Here is a 23,540-nt window from a genome sequence, read left to right as displayed (position 1 = left end):
TGTTGACATAGTACATAGTGTGAATTGAATAACTGAAATACTGGCTTCATTTCACACATTTTTTAATCTGATTTAATTTTTACAATGCTACATCATCATCATCGTCCTCATCATCACCGTTAAAGTCATCATTATCATCATCATTATCATTATCATCATCATTATCATCATCGTCGTCATTATCAACATCGTCTTCGTCGTCTTCATTATCATCGTGATCATCATCATCAACAACAACAACATCATTATCATCATCATAATAATAATAATCATCATCATCATGGTTATAATCATCATTATCAGGATCGTCATAATCATCGTTATCGGGATCATCATCACTTTGGAGCGTACGATTGTGGCGAAGCGATTCTTCTCATCAGATTTATGATGCTATTATCTTCTGCTCTTTTGTCGCCCGGACTCTAGCGATGAAAACGACGACGACGATGATGATGATGATGAAATGATGATGATGATACAATGATGACGATGAAGATAATGCTGTAGTGATGAAGACGACGAAGACGATGATAGTAAAATGATGATGATGATGATGACGACGATGATGACGATTATGATGATGACAATGATAATGACTTAATGAAAAAAATGATAATTAAATGCTAATGACGAAGGTGATAATGATGTTAATGTTGATAGCAAAATGGCCGATAACGTTGATGATGACGATGTCAAACATTCGAGACGGCTTCAATGGTAATGATGAAGACGAAAATGATGACGTCCCGATGACGTTATAGGTGACGATGATGATGATGACGACGACGACGATGATTATGATGATGAAAATCGTCCTGATGATAATAATATCATCTTTTTTTTTATATTTTTTGTAATTTTTAATTAAGTGCCACTAGCCATATATGATTTCGCTTTTAATAGCGTCCAGTGAAATAGCAACGCCGAAAATAACATAAAAAAAGAATAATAACCTTACCAAAACCACCACAAATATCTCGAAAAAAGAAAACAAAAGTTAATAAAAATAATATTATCAATAATGAATAGATAAATAATTGAATAATTCAGTGGCCTACCTGCTATAAAAGTGTCGACAGGAGTCGTAATTGTTATTACATGAAGCAACTGCTGCTGCTACTACTACTACTACTACTACTACTACTACTACTACTACTACTACTACTACTACTACTACTACTCTACTATTACTACTACTACTCTACTATTACTACTACTACTACCACCACCACTAGCAGTATTAATGGTACTGCTGCTGCTGCAACTTCCATTACTGCTACTGCAGCAAAGCAGCGACGATAAACATTATTAATATAGCAATCAAAATGACCACAAACTACTACTGCTATTACTACTACTACTATTAGTAGAAGTGCTGCCACTACTACTACTACTACTACTACTACTACTACAGCTGGAGCAGCTGCTTCTGCTACAATCATTTGGAATTCCAATTGCCATTGGAGTAGATTGTAAATGTGACAATGTTTCAGTGATGGTGGGATATTGATAATGAGATGGTGATGTGATGTGATGACATGAATTTGATGGTGATGGCGATGATGTTTTTTTTTTATCTCATCAAATTGAATTATTTTTTTACTAACAGTTAAACAAGATTAAACGAACGAAAACGCCAATCGAAATATGAAAATTTGAGAATCACAATACCAACAATTGAACAAAAAAAAAACCAACATTAACATCGTCCTCGCCAACTTCATTAAAACCCCTCATCATTGACGTCACCATCAACCACACCCGCATCCACAACAATAATAATAAAATTAACATTCAAGCCACCAATCACATTAACACCATTATCTCGTGACATAACCTTGAACAGACAGAATAAACAATAGCTAGCAGTCGCCACAACTCAATAGATTAAAAACAATAAGCGTAGTAAGCGGAATTGTGTCAGCAAAACAACAACAACGACAACAAAACACAACAACAACGACAACAACAACTACCCCAACAACAATAACAACAACAACAACTACCACATCAATAACAGCAACAACAACAGCAACAACAACTACCACATCAACAATAACAACATCAACAACTACAACAGCAACAACAAAATAACAAAATAACAAAAAAAATAACGAGAACGACTAATAATAATGAATGTATATTGGCTATACAACGGAGACCTCTTGCAACCAGTTCTGACTCCCGTGGTTCGTATTGTTTGTGGCTGTGTTTGTGGCTGTGTGTAGGTTTGTTGTTGTTGTGTTTGTTGTTATGTGCGTGTTGTCGTCTTTGTTGCCGTTTGTGTTGTTGCCTGCTTGTGTGTTATTGCATGTGTTTGTTGTATGTTACATATATTGTGTGCTTTTTGATGTGTGTGTGTGTTGTGTTATTTGTGGTGAGTTGTTTACTTGTGTGTTTTCAAATATTAAAGTATTAAATAATCTACATATTATATTTTTAATAAATTAAATTATTATTATAAATTCTAATTTTTTCTTAAAAGAATTTGAAAATGTTAATTTATTTTAACAAATCCTCATCATCATTGCATTGACCATCAGAATGATGAACAACATCATGGTCGTCATCGTCATCATCTTAATATTCATCATTATCATCAACATCACTTTCATTTAGAATCATCATCATCATAATCTTCGTCACCATCGTCATCGTCTCATCGTCGTCATTTTTATTACCGCCATAATTGTTGTCGTGTTTCCAACAGGTCACTAACATGCTTTTCATTGCCTCCAACAGGAATGTCCACGTGCACATACACACACATATACATACACACACACATACATACATAAACACACACCTATACATACATACACACACACATATATATATATATATATACACACACACAACTTTACATATAAACACACATACATACATACACACACACATCATACATACAAACACGCATGCATACATACACACATACATACACATATATACATACATATATACACATATAAAAACATTCATACAAACAAACACACATACAAACATACAAATAAATACATAGAGACAGTATTTTATTTACAGACGAACAAACGAACAAAACTCATTCACAATTTGTTCTTAATGCTTTTATGAAATAAATTTAATGCGTGCCAATGCTTGCCATGATGACGATGACGATGATGATTGCGATGATTATGATTATGATGACAACAAATACGATGATAATGAAGATAATATGATGGTGATGTCAATGATGATGATGTTGTTGAAGATAAAGATGATGATAATGGTGATAAAATATTGATTTGACGGTACTTTGGACAGTGATATGATAATGGTGATCATGGTGATGACGATGGTGGTGGTGGTAATGATGATACAAAACAATGCCAAATACAACACAATACAAACATACAAAACATTAAAAAAATACAAAGACGTTGATATAAAGCAAACAAGGTTCGATTAGTAAAACCAAACAAAACTTAATATAAAACATAAACAGTATCTTACAGTTTTTGAAAAAAAAAACAAACACGATTTTTTTTTAATTTTGCAGTCGTCATAGCGACAGGTATGTTTGTAGCTCGTTTTAAATAATATGATAATTATCACTCAACCGTGGATGAATTAATTATTATTATTTATTTTGTGTGTGTGTGCGTGTGTAGGTGTGTGTGTGTGTGTGTGTAGGTGTGTATGTGTGCGTGCGTGCGTGTGTGTGTAATCGTCACCTTTATTCTCGTCATCTTCATCATCACCATTATTAAAAATGTCATTGTTGTCTAAACGCGCGAACGTTTATTGATGATAGGTTTCTGGTATATAAAAAAAGACACATAAACACACACACACACATACATAAACACACATACACACACACACATACCCACATAAACACACATACATACAAACACACATACACACCTACACACAAACACAAACACCCACATAAACACACACACATACACACATACACACAAACACACACCCACATAAACACAAATACACACATACACCCACATAAACACATATATACACACACACACATGGACACACATACATACATACAAACACACCGACACAAACACACACGCACACACACACACATAAATAACAAAATATCACGACACTGGTTTCGGGGTTATAAATGAATGCGAAAAACAATATCAATTGATCGTTTATGTGGAATGAATGCGGTGCTGATAGTGATGACGATGATTATAAAGAAGATAAAGAAGATAATGATGATGGTTATAAAGGTTATGATTATGATGACAATGAAGAACGAGATAATGTTAAACGTATTTACGTTAAAATTAATGTTATGATTTAGAATATGATTAAAATTGATAAGTTGCTAACGATTACGAATGTAATTCTCTATCAATCATTAATCTATTTTACCCTTGTCTTGAAATGTCTATTAAATTATTAAACTTCTTATTTATTTATTTGTTTCTTCTATTTTTAAATCATTCATTCATCTATTTATGCATTAATTCATTCATTTTTTAATCAATTGTCAATGTTCTTAACTAAAATTGATTAATTAATTCATTTATTTATTTGTTTCTTTAATCTTTCGTTTGTCTATTTATTCCATTCATTTATCCAAAAAAAAACGCATACATCTAACCAACCAACAAAACCAACTAACCAACCAACCAACCAACCAGCCAACCATCCAACCAATCAACCAACCAAACCAACCAACCATCCAACCAACCAACCTACCAACCAAACCAACCAACCAACCAACCAACCAACCAACCAACCAACCAACCAACCAACCACCCAACCAACCAACCAACCAACCAATCAACCAACCTACCAACCAATCAACCAACCATCCAACCAACCAACCAACCAACCATCCAACCAACCAACCAACCAACTAACCAGCCAATCAACCAATCAACCAGGTAAACTCGAAGATCAACCAGCCAACTTATCCCCATCAGCAACCACAGCATCCCTACACACTTCCCCATCACCCTCTTCAGCAACATCAGCAGCAGCAGCAACTTCAACCACTTCCAGTTTCAGACTATCTGACGTCATCGCCATCTTTTCTCTACAACAAACTCATTCACCCATCCTCATCTCTCTTGTTACCGGTTAACCATGTAAGCGTATGTTGTCTGTCTGTTTGTTTGTCTGTTTGTTTGTTTGTTTGTTAGTTTGATTGTTTGTTTGTTTGTTTAATTGTTTGTTTGTTTTGTTGTTTGTTTGCTTTGTGGTTTGTTTGTTTGTTCATGTTGTCGTTTATGTTCGATCACTTTATTTAATTTTAATGGTACCATCAAAACTGGTAACCAAAATTGGCCCAAGAAAAGTTGGACAAGATGGACAAATCTGGAAAAATTTTCAAAAGAAACCAAAAGGCTGGACACAGCAGATGCAGGCAAGCATGACAGGACATGTGTCATTTAAGTTTTATAGATTTTTTATATGATTGAATAACTGGAAAGCTTTGTTACAATGGAATACGTTGGATAGAGTGTGGTTGTTGTTGTTACTGCTGTTGCTGTTGTTGTCTAGAGTAGATCAGAAAAGATGGATGACATAAATGTTGAGTTAATTTTTTTATCATAAAAATTGTTGTTGTTGTTTGAGTTGTTGTTGTTAGTGTTGATTTGGTCTTTGATAGTGGTGTTGTGGTAATGTTTTGTGATTATAGAAAAATTGTTTTTGTTGATTTGATGAATGTTGTTGCTTCGATTAGGCAAATGTTGTTTTGATTATGTGAATATTGTTGTTGTTTTTGTTGTTGCTGCTGCTGTTTTGATCATGCAAATAACATTGTTGTTGTAGTCATATCTGAAATGTTGTTGTCGACAACGACCTTGGCCATTTAGACAATCTTTGTACTAAACAATCAGAAGTTCGCCTCCAACTGCCCCGCAATTTCTAATAACAACATCGTTAGCGTACAATTATTTATACCGCAGCTACGACCGAACACATTTCCAGCTACTTAATCACTTCTCGCCTACCTACGCAAACGCTGCTGTTAATGTTTCTTACTTTTTACGATAATGTCGGTTAAGTCATTTGCATCTACAAATATTATCAGTGTTCTCTTTTACCTGTACTAAAACTTCTTACCTTGCTACAAGTATGACTAATACAATACATTTCCAAATTTTTACCAAGATCTTCTTGAGAGTAAAGTTATGCGTTTGTGTGCAGTTTGATATTTTGTATCTATGTTTGTATGTGTGTTTGTGTGTGTGTGTGTTAGATTTGTAGTTTTTTTTGTGGACATCACTGAAGGGTTGAGCGTGCGAGGTAATCTTCTTAAAGCAGATATGCTTGGGAGATTGCATGCAAATAATTGATATTATTTGTGTTTCTGTGGTTTGCAGTTGTCTTGTTCCCATTCTGTTGGAATACTTTGAGTTTCTTTTCGTTCGGAAAAGTTCTTTGTATGTTTGTTTGCCTGTTTGTTTATATGTATGTATGTTTGTTTGTTGTTTGTATGTATGTATGTATGATTGTTTGTTTGTTTTTATGTATGATTTTTGGTAATTCAGTTTAAAAAATTTCTTTCATAGAACAAAATTCAGTGAGATACTAAATACTAAGTCAGGGTTTGTTTCCAAAGGACCAACACATTCGTAACTTCTAGCCACACCTCACTTCAAGATCTCGGGCAAGCAAGAAAGAATAAACAGAAAATAAACAAATCAGAGAAAATATAAATAACAAAACATAAAATATTAAATGAAATATGAAATAAAAAAAAATGCCAATAAAAAAATTGGGAGAGAGAAAGAGAAAGGAGGGAAAGGAAAGAAAGAGAAAGAGAGTAGAATTAAATTAAAATTTTTTTGCAGAAGAAAAAAGTGAAAATGGTAATTTTTAAAAAAATAAGTGATGGAAGGGTGAATAAAAAATAAGGAATTAAGGGAAATAAAAGTTTCATCTGTTGGTTGTTGTTCGTATTTTATTTTAAAAATGGAAAGTTTTAAAATGTGTCATCTTTTTTTTATATTATTTTACTTGCAAACACTAGTAATAAACTTTTTTATGCACCTCACACACACGCACACACGCACACATACATACAAGCACGCACAAAAACACACACAAACCGCCTCACACACACATACACACACAAATGTATAAGTTTGTTAATTCGCGTGCGTGTATGTGATATATACATGAGACGCACAAACACACAAACCGAATTTACACACTTATACATACACTAACACACAACCAAAAACCACACAAAAATACACACACGCAAACAAACACACACAAATACAGTGTGCGTTTGAGTATGTGAATATGGTTATAAGCAGATTCCGAAATGCGGCTCAGAAACAAAGCTCTTACAAAAACTTACAAATAATTTTTTTTTGTTCCATAAAGATAAAATAAGAACGAAACTACAAAATAATAAAAAAAAACGTAATAAGAACAAAGAAAACATAAACAATAAAAAAATCAACAAAACAACAACAATAACAACACCCCAAATAACAAATAATTAAACGCTACAAAACAGGAAATAAAGAACGGTTGGACGAATTTCTTTGGCAGCAACAACATCATCAACAACAACAACAATAATGACAACAACAACAACAATCAATATAACAATCATCATCTTCATCACCAGAAACCTGATACTAGTCGTAAGTTGAAATTTTTTTCTTTCCATAATATGATTTTTACTTTTGTAGGAAGGAATAGTTTGTTTGAACATCAACGGCGAGCTTGAAAGTCTCACTTAAAAAAAATATTTAGAAGAATTTAAATTTTTCAACTATTTTAGAAATTAAATAATTAACTAGAAAAATAAAACTGTAAATTCTGTTTTAAATACAACACTCATAAATATCTTCAAAAATCCTCGAATAGATACGTTGTTAGTTAATAACAAAAGAATTTTCCGAATTAAAAAATTGAAATATATCTGCAAGCCATAAAAAAATAATCGAATAAAAATAACAACAAAAACATAAACATAAAAAATAATCAAATAGAAACATGAATAAAAAAATTACATAAAAAACAAAGAAAAAGAACTGAGATAAAACTCTGTATATATTCGGTTGAGAAAGTTACCGTTCATTTTTTGATCAGACATGTTGTTGGTCCCAGGAGCTCCATCCTTAAGATTTCTCCTTTTTTCTGTCTTTTTTCCTCTCTTTTTCGCTTTCTCTCTCTCTCTCTTTTCTTTCTCTCTCTCTCTCTCTCTCTCTCTCTGATGCTTTTTTCTATGTTTCTCTCTTTTTTATATGCTTTTTTTATTTATATATTTATTTTTCTTTTTCTTATTCTTCTTTATTCTTCTTCCTTCCTTCTCGTCTCTCTTTCTCTGATGTGCTCTCTTTTTCTATCTTTCTCTATGTCTCATTTCATTTTTTCTTTTTTTTACTTTCTCTCTCTCTCTCTTTCTATTTCTTTCCTTTACTTCTCTTTTTCTGGTTTTATTTCTATCTCCAACATGCCCACAGAGTTATGTACATACATTTTTTGATTTTGCGGTTTTAAAGTTTTTTTGTTGTTTTAATTTTTTGTTTATGCAATTACAATGATGTTTTGTTTTGTTTTATTTCTTGTATTTGTAAATAATTTTCAACGTCTCCTGGAACCAAAGCAAAATTAAAACCATTATATCGATAGTATATAAATTCACAACATTACAAAATGCAAAGCTGAAAAATGCAAAACGATGAATAAAAATCAAAATACATATCAAAGAATACGAATCAAAAAATACAAATCAAAAAATACAAATCAAAAAATACAAAACATAGAATACAAAACTACAAATACAAAATCACCGACAGAAAAACAAAACGAACGAATATACGTTCATAATTCTCTGAAGGCACCTGATAAGAAAATGATATAAAAAAAAGTCATATACGAAATGAGAATCTGTTATATTATAAATATTTATTTTTCTTGCTTGTCTATTTTAGTATTTGTTGTCTAGAGTACATTTTCTAAATGATTTAACCAACTGTACACGTTTTATTGACCAAAACTTGTTAAAATAAATTAAACGGACTTTTTAAAATGTTTTTACAAAATCAGCATGTGCCATTAACGTTGTTGTTTAAGTATTTTCAAAATCAATGTTTCACCAGTTTTGAATAAAATAATATAGCTAAAAACAATACTGCAACATTGTCAAACACAAAATCTTAACAAAATACAAATTTGACAACGAAATAACAATAGCAACAGCAATAACAGCAGCAGCAACAACAACAACATCATCAACAGCAACAACATCAACAACAAAAGTGACACCAACATGAAATTTCACACCAGGTCATTTCCACGTATTCGTTGGAGACTTGAGTCCAGACGTTGAACCGCAGCACCTGCAGGAAGCTTTCGCGCCCTTCGGCGAAACATCGTTAGTCTGCTCTTCAACATTTTTACTATTATTTAGTTTTAATAATTTAACAAAACACAGTCTAAGTTATTCGTATACGCTGATGATAAGATGTGTGTGTGTGTTGTGTGTGTGTGGTGTTTGTGTGTGTGTTTGTGCGTGTTTGTATGAGTGTGTATCTGTGTGTGTCTCTCCGTTTCTTTATGTGAGTCTGTGTGTCTATGCATTCTTGTAATTAGGCACTTGCGTATACATAAACTCAGATCCAGAGAGGAGGTTAAAAAAGTAGGCAATTTCATTATTTGTAGCCGCTTGAATGCTAATTATTCTGGAAAGCTGAACGAAAGCAAACAAGCAAACATCTCACGGCATGAGGAGAGAGACAACCGCACATGTATGAATGTTTGGACGTACGAACACATTGAACTTGCAATGCAAACACACACTTGCTTGCCAAATTACTCTAAATAATACAATTGCAACTTTTTATTAATTAAATTATGCAATTCATTTAAATTTTTTTTTCTAAAATACATCAACAGCAAAAACTTTACTTAAAAAATTGAAAGAAAAAAGTTACGGAGAAAAAGCCTCGTAAGGTCGATACAAAAAAATACGCGTTCTCTTATTGAAGAATGTAGAAACATCTGCATTAGCAACATACTCCTTCCAATTTTAATGAACAGTTAACACTCTTAGAACAAATAACGACACTAAAGCCCTTGCAGCATAAACACGCCAAGTTATACGCAGACGTGTGTTGGGGTGTTTATATGTGCGAGTGCATACATAGACAAGTGCATTATAATATTAATGTAAAGTTACACAGTGCAAGACAAACAGACGCATACATACAGATACAAACTCAACAAATGCATTATGTATATACATGTTTTTTTAGCAATTTCTTATTCATTATCGATATCTTTTCAAATTTAAATCATATCATATTCAAACTTTACCAATGAATTAATTCATCTTACTACCTTCAGTTTTTGACATCTGAAATTGCAAACTCAATCAACTAAACAAAACATCAGCTTTTATCTTCCTAGCCATTAATCATCCCTTCTTTTGACATTAAGTTGATTTTTGCTTATCTTTTCATCGTGTACAAACTTGCTGATATTACGTTTAAATTCACACACATCCATCCATACAAACACATTCACAATATTGTGTCATGTGGGTTGTACATTCAATTGTAGATTCACGTAAGTAGTATGAATTGTATATGTGTGCGTACGTGCGTGTATGCGTTCCTAAGTGCGCCGCCAAAGTCTTACGTTGAAAATTTGACGCGGCAAGAGTTATGGTGGGTAATTTCAAGTTGCTGATTTATGAAGGAAGCTGGATGTGTTGGATGTTTTAAGGATGTCGTATCGTCGTCGTTGTTGTTGCTGCCACTGTGGCTGCTGTTGAAGTTCTTACTGTTGCAAAAGATGTAATTTCAGTACTGGCTGTTGTTTACGATGCTGTTGGTGACGTCGTTTATGTTTGTTTGTTGTTTATGATTAGTTTATTTATCGTTTATGATGTTGTTGTTTATGATATTATGTTGTTTATGATGTTGTTTTACATGATGTTAGTTGCTTATGACGTTAATGATAATATTTATGAACTTTTGTTGTTATAACGTTTTCACGACACGATAAATTTATGGCACCGTGATCATCTTAAAACAAAAAATTTTTGCGCTTCAAAAACTCAGTAAAAATAATAATAAATTTTTTCAATTCATTATTCAAAATCTAGCAATAAATTTATGCTAGCAATAAAAAAGCTACACAGGCAAAAACGAATTGCACAACTTGAAACAACAAAACTAACATAAACAAACATAGAACAGAGCAAGATAGAAAATAACAAGCGGGCTAGCTAGTGCTAACTTCCTGTCAAGTGTTGCAATTATGTCGCAATGAGAAAATTTTGAAACTGGAGCGTGTGCAATTATTTTAATTATTCATCAAAAGGTTTTCACTGCTGTTGCGGCTGTGGTTGTTAACGCTGGGGTTGACGTGGTTGTTGACGCTGTGGTAGCTGCTGTCGGAGCTACTGGTGTAGCTACAGTTGACTTTTTTGTACTTTATGTTACGTGGGTTAAGTATGATGTGGTTGCTTCTGATTTTTACTGCCAGTTAGTTTTATGTTATAAATACTGAACTGTCTTCATGTTCACTGGATGAGCAACTAAAAGGGTGGAATGATAGATGGATAGACAAATGGATGAAAAGATGGATAAATAAGTGAATGAGTGAGTGAGCGAATGAAAAAGTGAATGAATGTAAAAGTAGATGGATGAATGAAAAGATAGACAGATGGATAACGGAGCTGTTGGATTGATTGTCTTATCTGAATGTGCAAAGGTTTGATTTAAAACTGTGGGGTGTTACCAAATGGTGTTGTTCTGCATGTTGTCGTTGTTGGTACTGCTTTTGTCGTTGCTGTTGCTGTTGTTTCTGCTATTGTTGTTGTTTTGATACTTTTTTCAAATATTTTGTCTATTTTATAATGTGCTATCTTGGTTTTAATGTTTTAGTTAATGCCCTTCATCCTACGTGTTCCTAAAGTTGCTATTATTAAAACATTGAGCGTTGGAATTTTGCTGTCTAACTGGTGTCTTGACTTTGAAGTCGTTATCAACACGTTATCTAGAAATGAAAGTGCAAAATAAAATGCAAATTTTGAAAAAAAAATGTTTACCTAATGATATATAGAGAGAAAAATGAACATAGGATATTAAGGGCGGAACCAAAATTAAGAACAAACAGTATGGGATTAAAAGTTACAAAGAGGGAAAAAACCAAAATATATAGGTTGGTGATATAAAAATTAAAAAAAGAACAAATAAGAGAAGAAGAATGAAAAAAGAAAAAGAGATATAAAGAGCAGCAAGGGAGTTGGCCTAATCGTAAATTAAAGGACTTGGAATTGTGTAATTAACATTTTTAAATAGATCTTGTGCGGTTTCTCTTCTTTTTCGATTTAAAAGTTGTTTCGTGTGTGTTTTTGGCATAATTTTTTTATCCATTCATCAATTCATTAGTTCGTCGTTTATTCTTCTGTATAACTTTTCGTGGCAAGTTTGATTTTTTAATTTTATCGCTGTTTCTCTCATAGTTAACGATGATGATTAGTTGGTGAATATTTTTATCTAATGGTTATATTATTTTATCGTTTCGTCTATCGTTTTGATTGAGTGGATTTTTATTCATTTTGTTTTCAGTTCGCGAATTGAAACGTAAAATCCATCCATCCATCCATCCATCCATCCATCCATCCATCCATCCATCCATCCATCCATCCATCCATCCATCCATCCATCCATCCATCCATCCATCCATCCATCCATCCATCCATCCATCCATCCATCCATCCATCCATCCATCCATCCATCCATCCATCCATCCATCCATCCATCCATCCATCCATCCATCCATCCATCCATCCATCCATCCATCCATCCATCCATCCATCCATCTATCCATCCATCCATCCATCCATCCATCCGTCCATCCGTCCGTCCATCCATCCATCCATCCATCCATTCGACATTACATTGGATCGATTGATGTTCATCCATTCCCTCTTCAAATATTAACATGGTAATTAGCAAGGCAGAGTGAACCGCTAATTGCTTTAGAGAAACGCAGTCCTGAGTTATAATGCGTTAAATCGATAAAAAATATTTTTGGCGTGTTTTTTTCCGTAGACTGATAAATGTTAGGCGTTTGCGGCAGTTGCTTGGCATTTTTTTGTTTGTCTAGATGTCTCTTTCTTTGTTTGGTTGTTGCGTATGTTTGTATGTTTTGCGACTTCTAATTTACGCTTTTTAATTGCTTTTTTCTTTCATTTTATAATATTTAGTTTCATTTTTGCATTGATTATTATAGACCTCATCTGTATGACTGGCCAATACATTTCATACTGCTGTTACTACAATTACTACATTATATGCTACTACTACTATTAAATAAATTTTTAAAACTTTGGGTTAACCGCTCGGCCGAACTGTTGGTTAGAAGAGGACAAGAGTTCTGTGATAAGATATCCAATGCGCAATGTCTACGTTTGCTATACTTATAAATGTTGACATTGCAACTCATTTTTTTTCATCCACTTACATGATTCATTTGCAGTGACTATTGATTTGAGGTGTCCAAATGAGACTTCTGGTGCATGCAACAATTCAGAATGTAAAGAGTCGTCTAGGCAGTTCAGAATTAAAGATTTTAAATCATCTACTTTGGTTTATAAGCTTGAAATTTCAACAACATTCGTTGAATTGTTTATCATTAATATTTATCTATAAATATTAACTATTTTCTAAAAATCTTGATAAAAAACATTTTTTTTAATTATTCATTAATTTGAAAAAACCCACATAAAAATACAAATAGTAAAATATTTTTTAAATCCATGGCTCTCAAAATTTTTCCACCTCCAAGGCCTCTGCCTCTTGGGCCCCCTAGACCCGTCCCTGGTTGTGTCTCTGCTAAAATCCGCTCCTGACTAAGACAGTATTTTTACATCACACCTGCATAACTGAGTGCCATTGAATAGGCACTTTGAATAATTAACCTGAAGACTCTCACAGCACGTTTTCTTTCGTTTTATAAAATTTTTTTCTCTTTTTTTTAAATATAAATGAAAAATCATTTTTTGAGGTTAGTAAACTTGTTGGAAAATAACCGTAAATCAAAAGAAAATTGTTAAAAATATTTTGAAAAATATTTTGATTTGGAAGGAATTTCGAAAAAATTGTTGGATGATTTGTCTGTTGGTGCGGCGTCTCAGTGGAAAATTTGGAATGGTTGTCAATATTTTTTTAGTGGTTAACTTGGAAAAGATATTTTATTTTAGAGTTTTAAAAATCCGAGTTTGTTATTTTAAAATGAAAAAGCCTAACATTTCTATAATTTTGTTCAAATATACATTTGCCACGTTGAAGATGAATAGCAATTTCATCGGCTATATGTAAAAGGTAATGGTGTTAATGGCGAAAGAGGTAATAGTGATGATGGCGTTGACGATGAATGTAAGAGCTAGTGATGTTAATGATGAAAGAGATAATAATGACGACAACGTTGACGAGGATTAGGATGATGACAATGGCTATGACAACATTGACGACGTTGTTCATGAATAAATCAGAATTTCGCTCCTTAAAATTAAATTATCAAATCGCAAAAATTGTACCGACAGAAGAATTCAAAAAAATATTTGTCAATTTAGAAAACAGATAGTGGTGTTGATTTAAAAAGTTATTTGAAAATTAATTTATAAACGTTTTACTTGCAACTAATTTAGCAAAAAGCAAACTTAGTATCAACCTTTTCACTATAAAATAACACTACACAGACACACACTCAGTTACAACGATGTGACTAACAGTAAAAACACTACGTCAGTATTTTTATTTTTTTCAATAGCTATTACCAAATAAAGATTTCATAAACTATTTTTTTCCCTCTACCATGCAAACACATCACAAATTCCACGTACGAACCAGGGACTGCAAGGTCATTAAGGACCAACAAACGTTAAAATCCAAAGGATATGGCTTTGTTTCATTTGTCAATAAAGAGGCTAGTATTTTTTTTTATCATATCTTGTGAATATTTTTTGTCTAAACATTTTTGTTACACTGTATTGAGTAATTTTATCATTATTTGTAATTTTATTCGAAAATATTAAGACAACGAGAATTTTTACTTCATTTATTTTAATATTTTCACCTGATTTATAAGATCGGGATAGCATTAACTACTTTTTACTTTATTTTAGTATTTCTAATTGAAATTGTTAAAACGTTGAGTAATTGAACTTTATTGTCTAAGTATTTCCACTCGAAATTCTTACTGCAGTCCTTGTTAGTTTAAAAAGTATTTTGTATTTGTATTTCGTTCGTTTGTGCATAAAATTGTTATACCAATAATTTATTCTAACTATGTTATAGTACTCTGTAAATTTATTTGAAAATATTTAAAAAGTTTATTTATTTTTATTTATTTTTAAATATTTTCGCCATAGAAGAAGTAGTGTTTCTCTAAATTTTTTACCATTATAACCATTAAAAACATCTAAACATACAACACAAGTTCAGCAACAACAACAACCATAACAATAATAACAACAACAGCCATAACATAAATTACAACAACAACTATAACATATAACAGCAACAACTATAACATTTAACAACAACAACTATATCATTTAACAACAACAACAACCAAAACATTAATAGCAACAACAACAACTATAACATTTAACAACAACAACAATTACATTAATAACAACAACAACAACAACAATTGCATTAATAACAACAACAACAACAAAAGACATGAGCATAGTAACGCACGTACACTTAATGAATTAATGAATACTAAACCGGTGATAAGGAGTCTTTTTGAATCCGTATTAATTCAAATAAATGGACCATTTACAGTTTAATTACATTACTCTCTGCTTAATTTTTTGAGAGGACCATTTGGAATGTTTCAGTAGTGTTACTCACATCAATGATCGTACACTGGTGGTTCAACAATGATATTATTATTAATGTTATTATCAGCATTATTATTATTTTTATCTTTATCATGATCATTATCGATAGTAATAGTAGCAGTAGCAGCGGCAGTAGCAGTAATAATAGTACTAGTTTGGCAAGTATTGAATTTGAACCAGGTCTCGAAGTGTTAGAAATTATAAACTCGTTCAATCAACCCAACTTACATTTCACAAACAAATGTAGTGATTATAAATTAATTTTCTCTAATTATTTAGGATGCCGAGAACGCCATTGGCTGCATGAATGGCCAATGGCTGGGCAGTAGAACAATAAGGACCAATTGGGCTTCAAGAAAGCCTTCTAACTCCTCCCACAAAGAGGGTAGGTATCATTCTGCCATACATATTGATGGTGCCTTAGTATCATTTTTTTAGTATCAGTACTATCAGGGCACTACTCAAGTTGCTTCAATGAAAAATATTTTGATATAACTTTTGGTATTTTAAATTTGATTGCATTTATATGAGTCAATGATTGCAGTACACCGCTGTTCTGTTTAAAAACACATTACAGCACCTATCGTAATTTTAACTATTATCTTTTTTTTGCTCTATTCGAGCATCTTAAAAATCCAAATCCAAATATTGCATAAATAAACATTTAAAGAAAAAATCTCAACTCATAAAATCATACAACTAATTAACAAATAAACATAAACAAATTCATTTTATAAACTTTAATGACTTTATCTTAATAACTCTCATTAATATTAATAATTATTTTCATTAATATTTATAATTATTCTCGTCCAGGTGCCAACAACAAACCACTAACATTCCAAGAGGTGTTCAGCCAGTCGAGCCCAACCAACTGCACGGTGTACTGTGGTGGAATTCTTACGGGACTGACGGGTCGGTGGTAGCTGACACCCAAAAATTTATTTATATACCAATAAAAATTTTGTTGTGCTATTAGTGGAGATATAAATTAGGCTGGGCTACTCATATTTCCAGAAGTTTCGCTGGCTCTTTTGAAACTTTATCAAAAAATTTTTTTTTATAACTAGAGCAGAGTCGGTTGGTAGGTGGCTATGATTGTGATAAGAGTATTTTCCTACTCTAAACATAGATGATATCTGTATCCCGAATCGTTCTCATCATTGTTGATATCATTATCTTAATCATCATATCACCATCGCATCATGATACATTTTTCTAATACACACATATATCTTACAACTTCTAATGCCAAATGACATCAACACTACTAGTGATAACATCAAAACAATCGTAAAAAGTTACTGTCTTTTGTTTGCAAAACTATTAAAAGAATCCACTGCTATGGCGATAATGACAATAAGTGATATTGCAGGCCTTTTATGGCCTGTTGTCTTAACATTAGAAATATTTTGTCATAATTTCTTCAACTGTCTGCTACGCTTATGTCACGTGATACCTTACGTCATTTCTGCGTCAGCAAGATGACGTCCACTTGTCTAGTGCTTAGGTCATGTCAAAATTATTTCACGAGGAATGTTTTAAAAAACGCACGTTTATTATTCTTATTATCTTTTTGGTCATCACCATCATCATCGACATCATCATTATCATCATCATCATCGTCATCATCATTATTATCATCATCATCATTATCATCATCATCGTTATCATCATTATTTTTGAAAATTTTCATTGATAATGTTATTAATAACTTATCAATTAACATCACCACGCGCGTCACAATCGTCAAGCTACATCATCGTTATCACATCATAATCATCATCGCCATCCCTGTTCTCACCATCATAATTCACTAATACTATCATCATCATCACCACCATCATAACCATCATCATCATCACCAGAGGAATTAGTTCAGAAGACTTTTGGCAGTTACGGAATCATTCACGAGATGAGAATCTTTAAAGAGAAAGGATATGTTTTTGTCAGGTAATGATGATGATTGTATGATAATGATGACGATGGGATGATGATGCCAGGATGATGACGACGGCATTATAATTATGATGATGAGAGGACGATTATGATGATGATAATGATGGTGACGATGGTGACACTAAGATGATGGTAACGACGACGACGATGATGGTGATGGTGGTGTTGTTACTGCTGCTATAATGCTATAGCGTCCTATGGCTTTAATGATGATGATGACAATGAAAAAAACAAAGTTTGTTGAAGAACATTCACAAAAATATCTAATATGCAAATTTTTTCGGGGCGACAAAGAAGCTATGTCCATCATTTTGTCAGAAAAAAAACTGCAATTTTAAAAAGTTTCATTAAAAGATTGAAATTAATTGTGATTTTAACCAAAATCATTCTCTTTTTATTAATGATATAATTAATATAAACAACTACAACCAATAAAACCATCGATAATACCTAATTTCAAACGTGAACCTAATGTCAAACCTTATAGAAAACTACCAAAGGATAAATTGAAATAGTGTACTGACGAGTGTTAACACTGTCACTAGATCATGTAACCACACGCATACTCGCACGCACGCCCACGCCCACAGGCAAACACACACGGCAAACACACACACACGTGAAGCCGCACACACACACACACACACAGGCAAACACACACACACACATCCACTAGCTACCTGTTTGTATAGCTCCAACATTACATCATCTTCCTCTTCACTTCCTCAATTTGTTACGCAAGTACGATCGCTATAAATAACGCCGTTCTACATCGTTAGCGCGTTCATCCATGCGTGTCGGATCAATATTAGGAGAGATATTCATCCAGCCATCCGTCTATCTATCCATTTATTCTTTTATTGATTTATTATATTATTCATCTGTCCATCTATTTCGTTTGCCTGCTCGTTTTTTGAATTTAAAGTTTTTTTCATTCTTTTGTTAGTTCACCATTTAACTCAATCAACCCTTCATTTATTCATTTATTCAGTCGTTCGTTCGTTCGTTCGTTTGTTCGTTCATTCATTCATTCATTCATTTATTCATTCATTTATTCTTTCGTTTGTTCGTTCGTTCGTTTATTTTCTTATTGAATTTTCCTTCAATTTAAAAATGGAAAATGATCACCATCACACTAATTCATTCATACTCAAATCAATAAAAATTCTAATTTAAACGACCTATCCAATTCATTACTTATTGATTCTAGCAATTTCATCTAACAAAAACTCAATACTAATTTTGAAAATATGACCACTAGATTTGACAGTAAGGAGTCAGCCAGCCACGCCATCGTTGGAGTTCACGGGTCAGAGGTCAACGGACATCTGGTCAAATGTTACTGGGGCAAGGAACCCAACGCTAACAACAATTATAACAACAATAGTAACAACAATAACAACAATGCCAACATTAATAATAATAACAATATTAATGTCAACAGTCAGAGTAACAATACTAATCATAATTATAACAATAGCAATAACAACATTAACCAGCAAATTGTTAGCAATCAAAATAACATTAACAACAACAACAACAACATAGTAAGCGGCAACAACAGCAACAACAATAGCGGAAACAACAACAACACTAGTTACAACAACATTAGCCAAAGTAGTTCTAGCGGTAATAATGCAACTACCACTAATAACATAAGTAGCAGTGGCAGTCGCGATTCTACAAAGACGGAAATAGACCAGAGTAAAAGTAATATTAACGCCAGTAACAACAACAACAGCAATAGTAGCAGTGCGATAAATCAAATTGTTACTTCTACCAACGCTACTAATTGCTGTACTTTTAGAAGTAGTAGTACTCTCAATGGAAGTAGTAGCGGCAGTGGCAGCGTTTTGGTCGACTGTGGTCTTGCGAGGTCTCCAGGCGATTTCCACAGTGTAAGTTGCAACTGATGACTGTGATATAAGTGACTGCGAGGTGAGTGACTATACGTACTATAAGATGATAGCTGGGATGTTTGTGATAATGATGATGAAATGATGATTACGATGATACTTGTAACTTTAATGATGAAGTTATGTTGATGTTTGTAGATGACATAGAGGAATGAAGTAGACATGACAAACAACTTTAAGATCCGTGACAGTTACAAAATAGTATAAAATAATGGTAATGTTGACCGATGTTTAAGTTGCGGGACAATAATGAGATGAAAATACTAAGACTCGATAAATGTAATAAATGATTAAACATTATATTTCTATTATAATTATATTTTTAAATATTTTACAATTTTTTATTTATATAATATCTTAGAAATAAAACCGCAAAAAAAATTATTCCTTAGTTTGAGACAAAATTAAAATAAAAATCAATTTGAAGAAAATTTTCTAAACCGGACGATGACTGCCACCTTGCAAACTCTTTCTCATTGAGCATGCGCGTGACAAAGAAAAATAATTTAACAATTTAAATTTAACTGAATTAAAAGTCTTTGTTTGAATTTATATAGCGCTGAACTTTTTTCTATTCACAAATTCTCTCTATAGCTCCTTAGGGCAGAGGAAGTTTTTCTCATAATTTTTTTTATTGCCCAATAATTTGATTTTATTATATCCAGTATACACACACCAACACACACACACACACACACACACACACACACACACACACACACACACACACACACACACACACACACACACATACGTACATAAGTATGTGTGTATTGATGCTCTTTTTCAGTGTTTGGATAACGTTTCCTATATAGACCTACGTTATGCGGGTACTTTTGCATCAATGTACAATAAAGAAAGAGACAGAGAGACATACAGAGAGAGACAGAGAGAGAGAGAGAGAGAGAAAGAGAGAGAGAGAGAGAGGAGAGAGAGAAAAAGAAAGAAAGAGAGTGAAATATGTATATTTATAATTATTGGTTCAGAACATGTTTAAACAATGTAATTTGTAAAAAACATATTTATAAATTAACTCTTTAACCTTGTGTCTACTACAACTGCAGAACTCGATAAATTACTGGACATGTTCACCAAGTTACCACCACCAAAACTCTCACGCTTACTTGCAACCACCCTACCATCTGTCGACCGGGTTGGTTTAGGGACTGGTGAATGAATGAATGAATGAAAGAATGAATAAATGAGTGAATGGACTAAATAATTTAATAACTACAGAAATAATGCTAGATGAATGGATGAACGTATGAATTTGCAGATGAATGACTACACCTCTGATTAAAATAAATTTAATAAAATTATGAAAAAAAAATGTTTACGAATTGAAATAATTTATGAATGCAGGCCAAACGCCATGCATGTAGCGAACATAACGAGCCAACCCCACACGCCAGCCATTATAACGTACCCCGGTCAGCCATCCAACAGTAAGTCTGTGATGGTTAGGATGGTGGGTGACGAGGATTAGTATGATGATGAAAATGATGGTGATCTCATGGTGATGAAGTGATGAAAATTGTGGTGATAATTATGATGGGGATGATGACAACAACGATGAGGAAAAAGATTGTGATTATTGTGAGCTGATGATGACGATGATGATTAAAATGATGACGATGCTAGGTATAACGATGATGGTTATGATGATAATAAAAATTAAAAAAAATATAATGACGATGACGAGCGACGCTGATGACGATGATGATGACGACGGCGGTGATGAAATGCTTAAGGTGGAATTGATACTTAGAAGAAATATCAATTCTGTGGCGATAAAAATTTGGACTGTGCAGATTTTTTCTAAAAAGATGTTCATTTCAAACATGATGACCTGCAAGTGATAGTATTAATAATAGCCTTAGTAATTTTTCTTTAATATTTACAACAAATTAATTAATCAAGAAATGGATGAATATATGTAATAAAATAAATCACTGTTATTATTATTATTGTTATTATAATTATTATTATTTATATATTATTTTCAGATTACCTTTGATTGACAAGAAAACCATCTGAAAAACCAGCTCAATTTTATATTTGATAACAATACATTTATATATATATATTTATTATATATTGTTTAGAATGTTTTTCCATATATATGTAAACAAACTTCTATATAATTGTTGTCTAAATAGTCTGCTTGTTGTAATAATGCCAAAAACGTGTTTGTTATGTGTATTTGTTTATCTATGTGAAGTTTTGCACAACGACAGCAACATATAGGCGCGTTCAGTTCACGCCCTCTAATAATAAATTATTATTATTATTATTATTATTATTATGACGACGACGATGACGTCATGTCTGTTGTAAGTGTGGTTCTAACGTGATTACGTGCGTAAAACCTTTTTATTTTTTTCAAATAATTATATGATTAAAGTAATAATAACAACAAATATTTATTTATCTGTGTGTATGTGTGTTTATATATATATTTATATATATATATATAATTATTTTTATTTCTGTCGGTGTTTTTATTATGAATAAAATGTTGTACTAGAACCTGAAACATCGAAGTGTCGTCTAGGTCTAAATGAGATCAAGAAAAAGAAAAAAATATAATAAAACGAAAATTGTTATATTAAAATATTTGCTGAATAAATATTTATTCTGAATACGCGTTCGTCATATGATGCGGTGAGTAATTTTTCAAAATATCTATGGTTTCTACGGAATTGTGATCATTTAAAAATGTTCTTGGTAATTCCAGATCATATTTGAATGTTTCAAAATATTTACTGTGCATTATTTTGGAATGATGTTGCACATTCAAAATATCTCCAGCTGGCAAATCACACAAAACAGAATGGAACAGTCTGTCAGCAGCCATTCCATGTTCACCGACGGATGTATGCAAGCTGAATTTTTTGTTTATTTTTCATAATTAAATTAATTCATTTTCTCTATTAATTATAACATTGTTATTATTATTACGATTATTCTTTCTTGTTATTCGTTTTATAATAATAATTATATAATTATACTTCGATTAAATTGAAATACTCATTTATGATCATCGTCATTGTTACCACCATAATCGTTGTCGTCATAATCATCATCACCTCCTCAGTATCAAACACTATCAATATATCCATCAATCCAACCATCAGTCCGATCCGAAGAAGAATGATTATCCCATTTGGGACCGTCATCATTCCAGTTTTGATATACGACCGGAAAACAGGCACATCCCTGATATGGCTGCCATTGAAACTCAGAAATGGCGTCATTGGATTCCTGCTTTCCGGAAGTCCATATCTTCCAATAAAGATCGGTTTTGCACTGATTTGTTTGGTCCTCTGGGTGTGATAAAATACGTAAAAAAATGTTAAATTTATTTCATGTTTTAATGATTTTTTTTTCAGTAATCTATTCAAAAATAATCTTTAAATATTTTATATCTGTTACGATTAAAAGAGCTTAATCAGTTTCAACTGAGACATTCTGATTGAAACCAACCTGAAAACGACTTCCCAATTGAATTGAATGTAATTAATAAACGCACTTACATCTACTTTCTGTATTTTTCTCATATTTTCAAACCAGCTTTAATTTAATTTGTCTCAAAACTAGAATCACCAAATATTATTATTAACTATTGTTTCAAAGACTATAGCTCAGTATCTATATCAATACAATTAAAAATAATTCTGGTCATTAATTATCAACAAAATCGATAAGAAATGAATTATCGTGAATAATTCAGATGCTAAACAACAGTGGGTTAGATAGTCTATAGTGAAGTGAGTGAGCATATCCATTTGTTAACATTCGAGAGATCGATATTGTCTGGGATGCAA

General features: G+C 32.3%; 3 protein-coding genes across 3 annotated transcripts; all 3 read left to right on the top strand.

Moving 5' to 3' along the window:
* Nucleotides 1–8,422: 8,422 nt before the first annotated feature.
* Nucleotides 8,423–13,837, top strand: HELRODRAFT_165639 (hypothetical protein; the record flags this gene model as incomplete). The annotated part of the gene is made up of 6 exons (XM_009032170.1): nucleotides 8,423–8,438; nucleotides 9,259–9,346; nucleotides 9,589–9,610; nucleotides 10,012–10,122; nucleotides 11,299–11,462; nucleotides 13,726–13,837. 6 exons carry the CDS (start codon nucleotides 8,423–8,425, stop codon nucleotides 13,835–13,837), a joined length of 513 nt encoding a protein of 170 aa, XP_009030418.1.
* Nucleotides 13,838–14,802: 965 nt separating this feature from the next.
* On the top strand, nucleotides 14,803–19,173 carry HELRODRAFT_70078 (hypothetical protein; the record flags this gene model as incomplete). The annotated part of the gene is made up of 5 exons (XM_009031845.1): nucleotides 14,803–14,901; nucleotides 16,118–16,223; nucleotides 16,655–16,753; nucleotides 17,707–17,791; nucleotides 19,059–19,173. Coding segments are annotated over 5 exons (504 nt in total), but the record flags the coding sequence as incomplete, so codon positions are not given.
* Nucleotides 19,048–23,072, top strand: HELRODRAFT_189734 (hypothetical protein; the record flags this gene model as incomplete). Its single annotated transcript, XM_009032169.1, has 5 exons — nucleotides 19,048–19,695; nucleotides 20,778–20,866; nucleotides 21,076–21,158; nucleotides 22,525–22,589; nucleotides 22,851–23,072. 5 exons carry the CDS (start codon nucleotides 19,048–19,050, stop codon nucleotides 23,070–23,072), a joined length of 1,107 nt encoding a protein of 368 aa, XP_009030417.1.
* Nucleotides 23,073–23,540: the final 468 nt, after the last annotated feature.

Source organism: Helobdella robusta, assembly GCF_000326865.2.
Source record: "Helobdella robusta unplaced genomic scaffold HELROscaffold_8, whole genome shotgun sequence".
Taxonomy (NCBI): domain Eukaryota; kingdom Metazoa; phylum Annelida; class Clitellata; order Rhynchobdellida; family Glossiphoniidae; genus Helobdella; species Helobdella robusta.
Note: the sequence above shows the minus strand (reverse complement) of the source record. Positions and strands in the feature narration are given on the sequence as shown.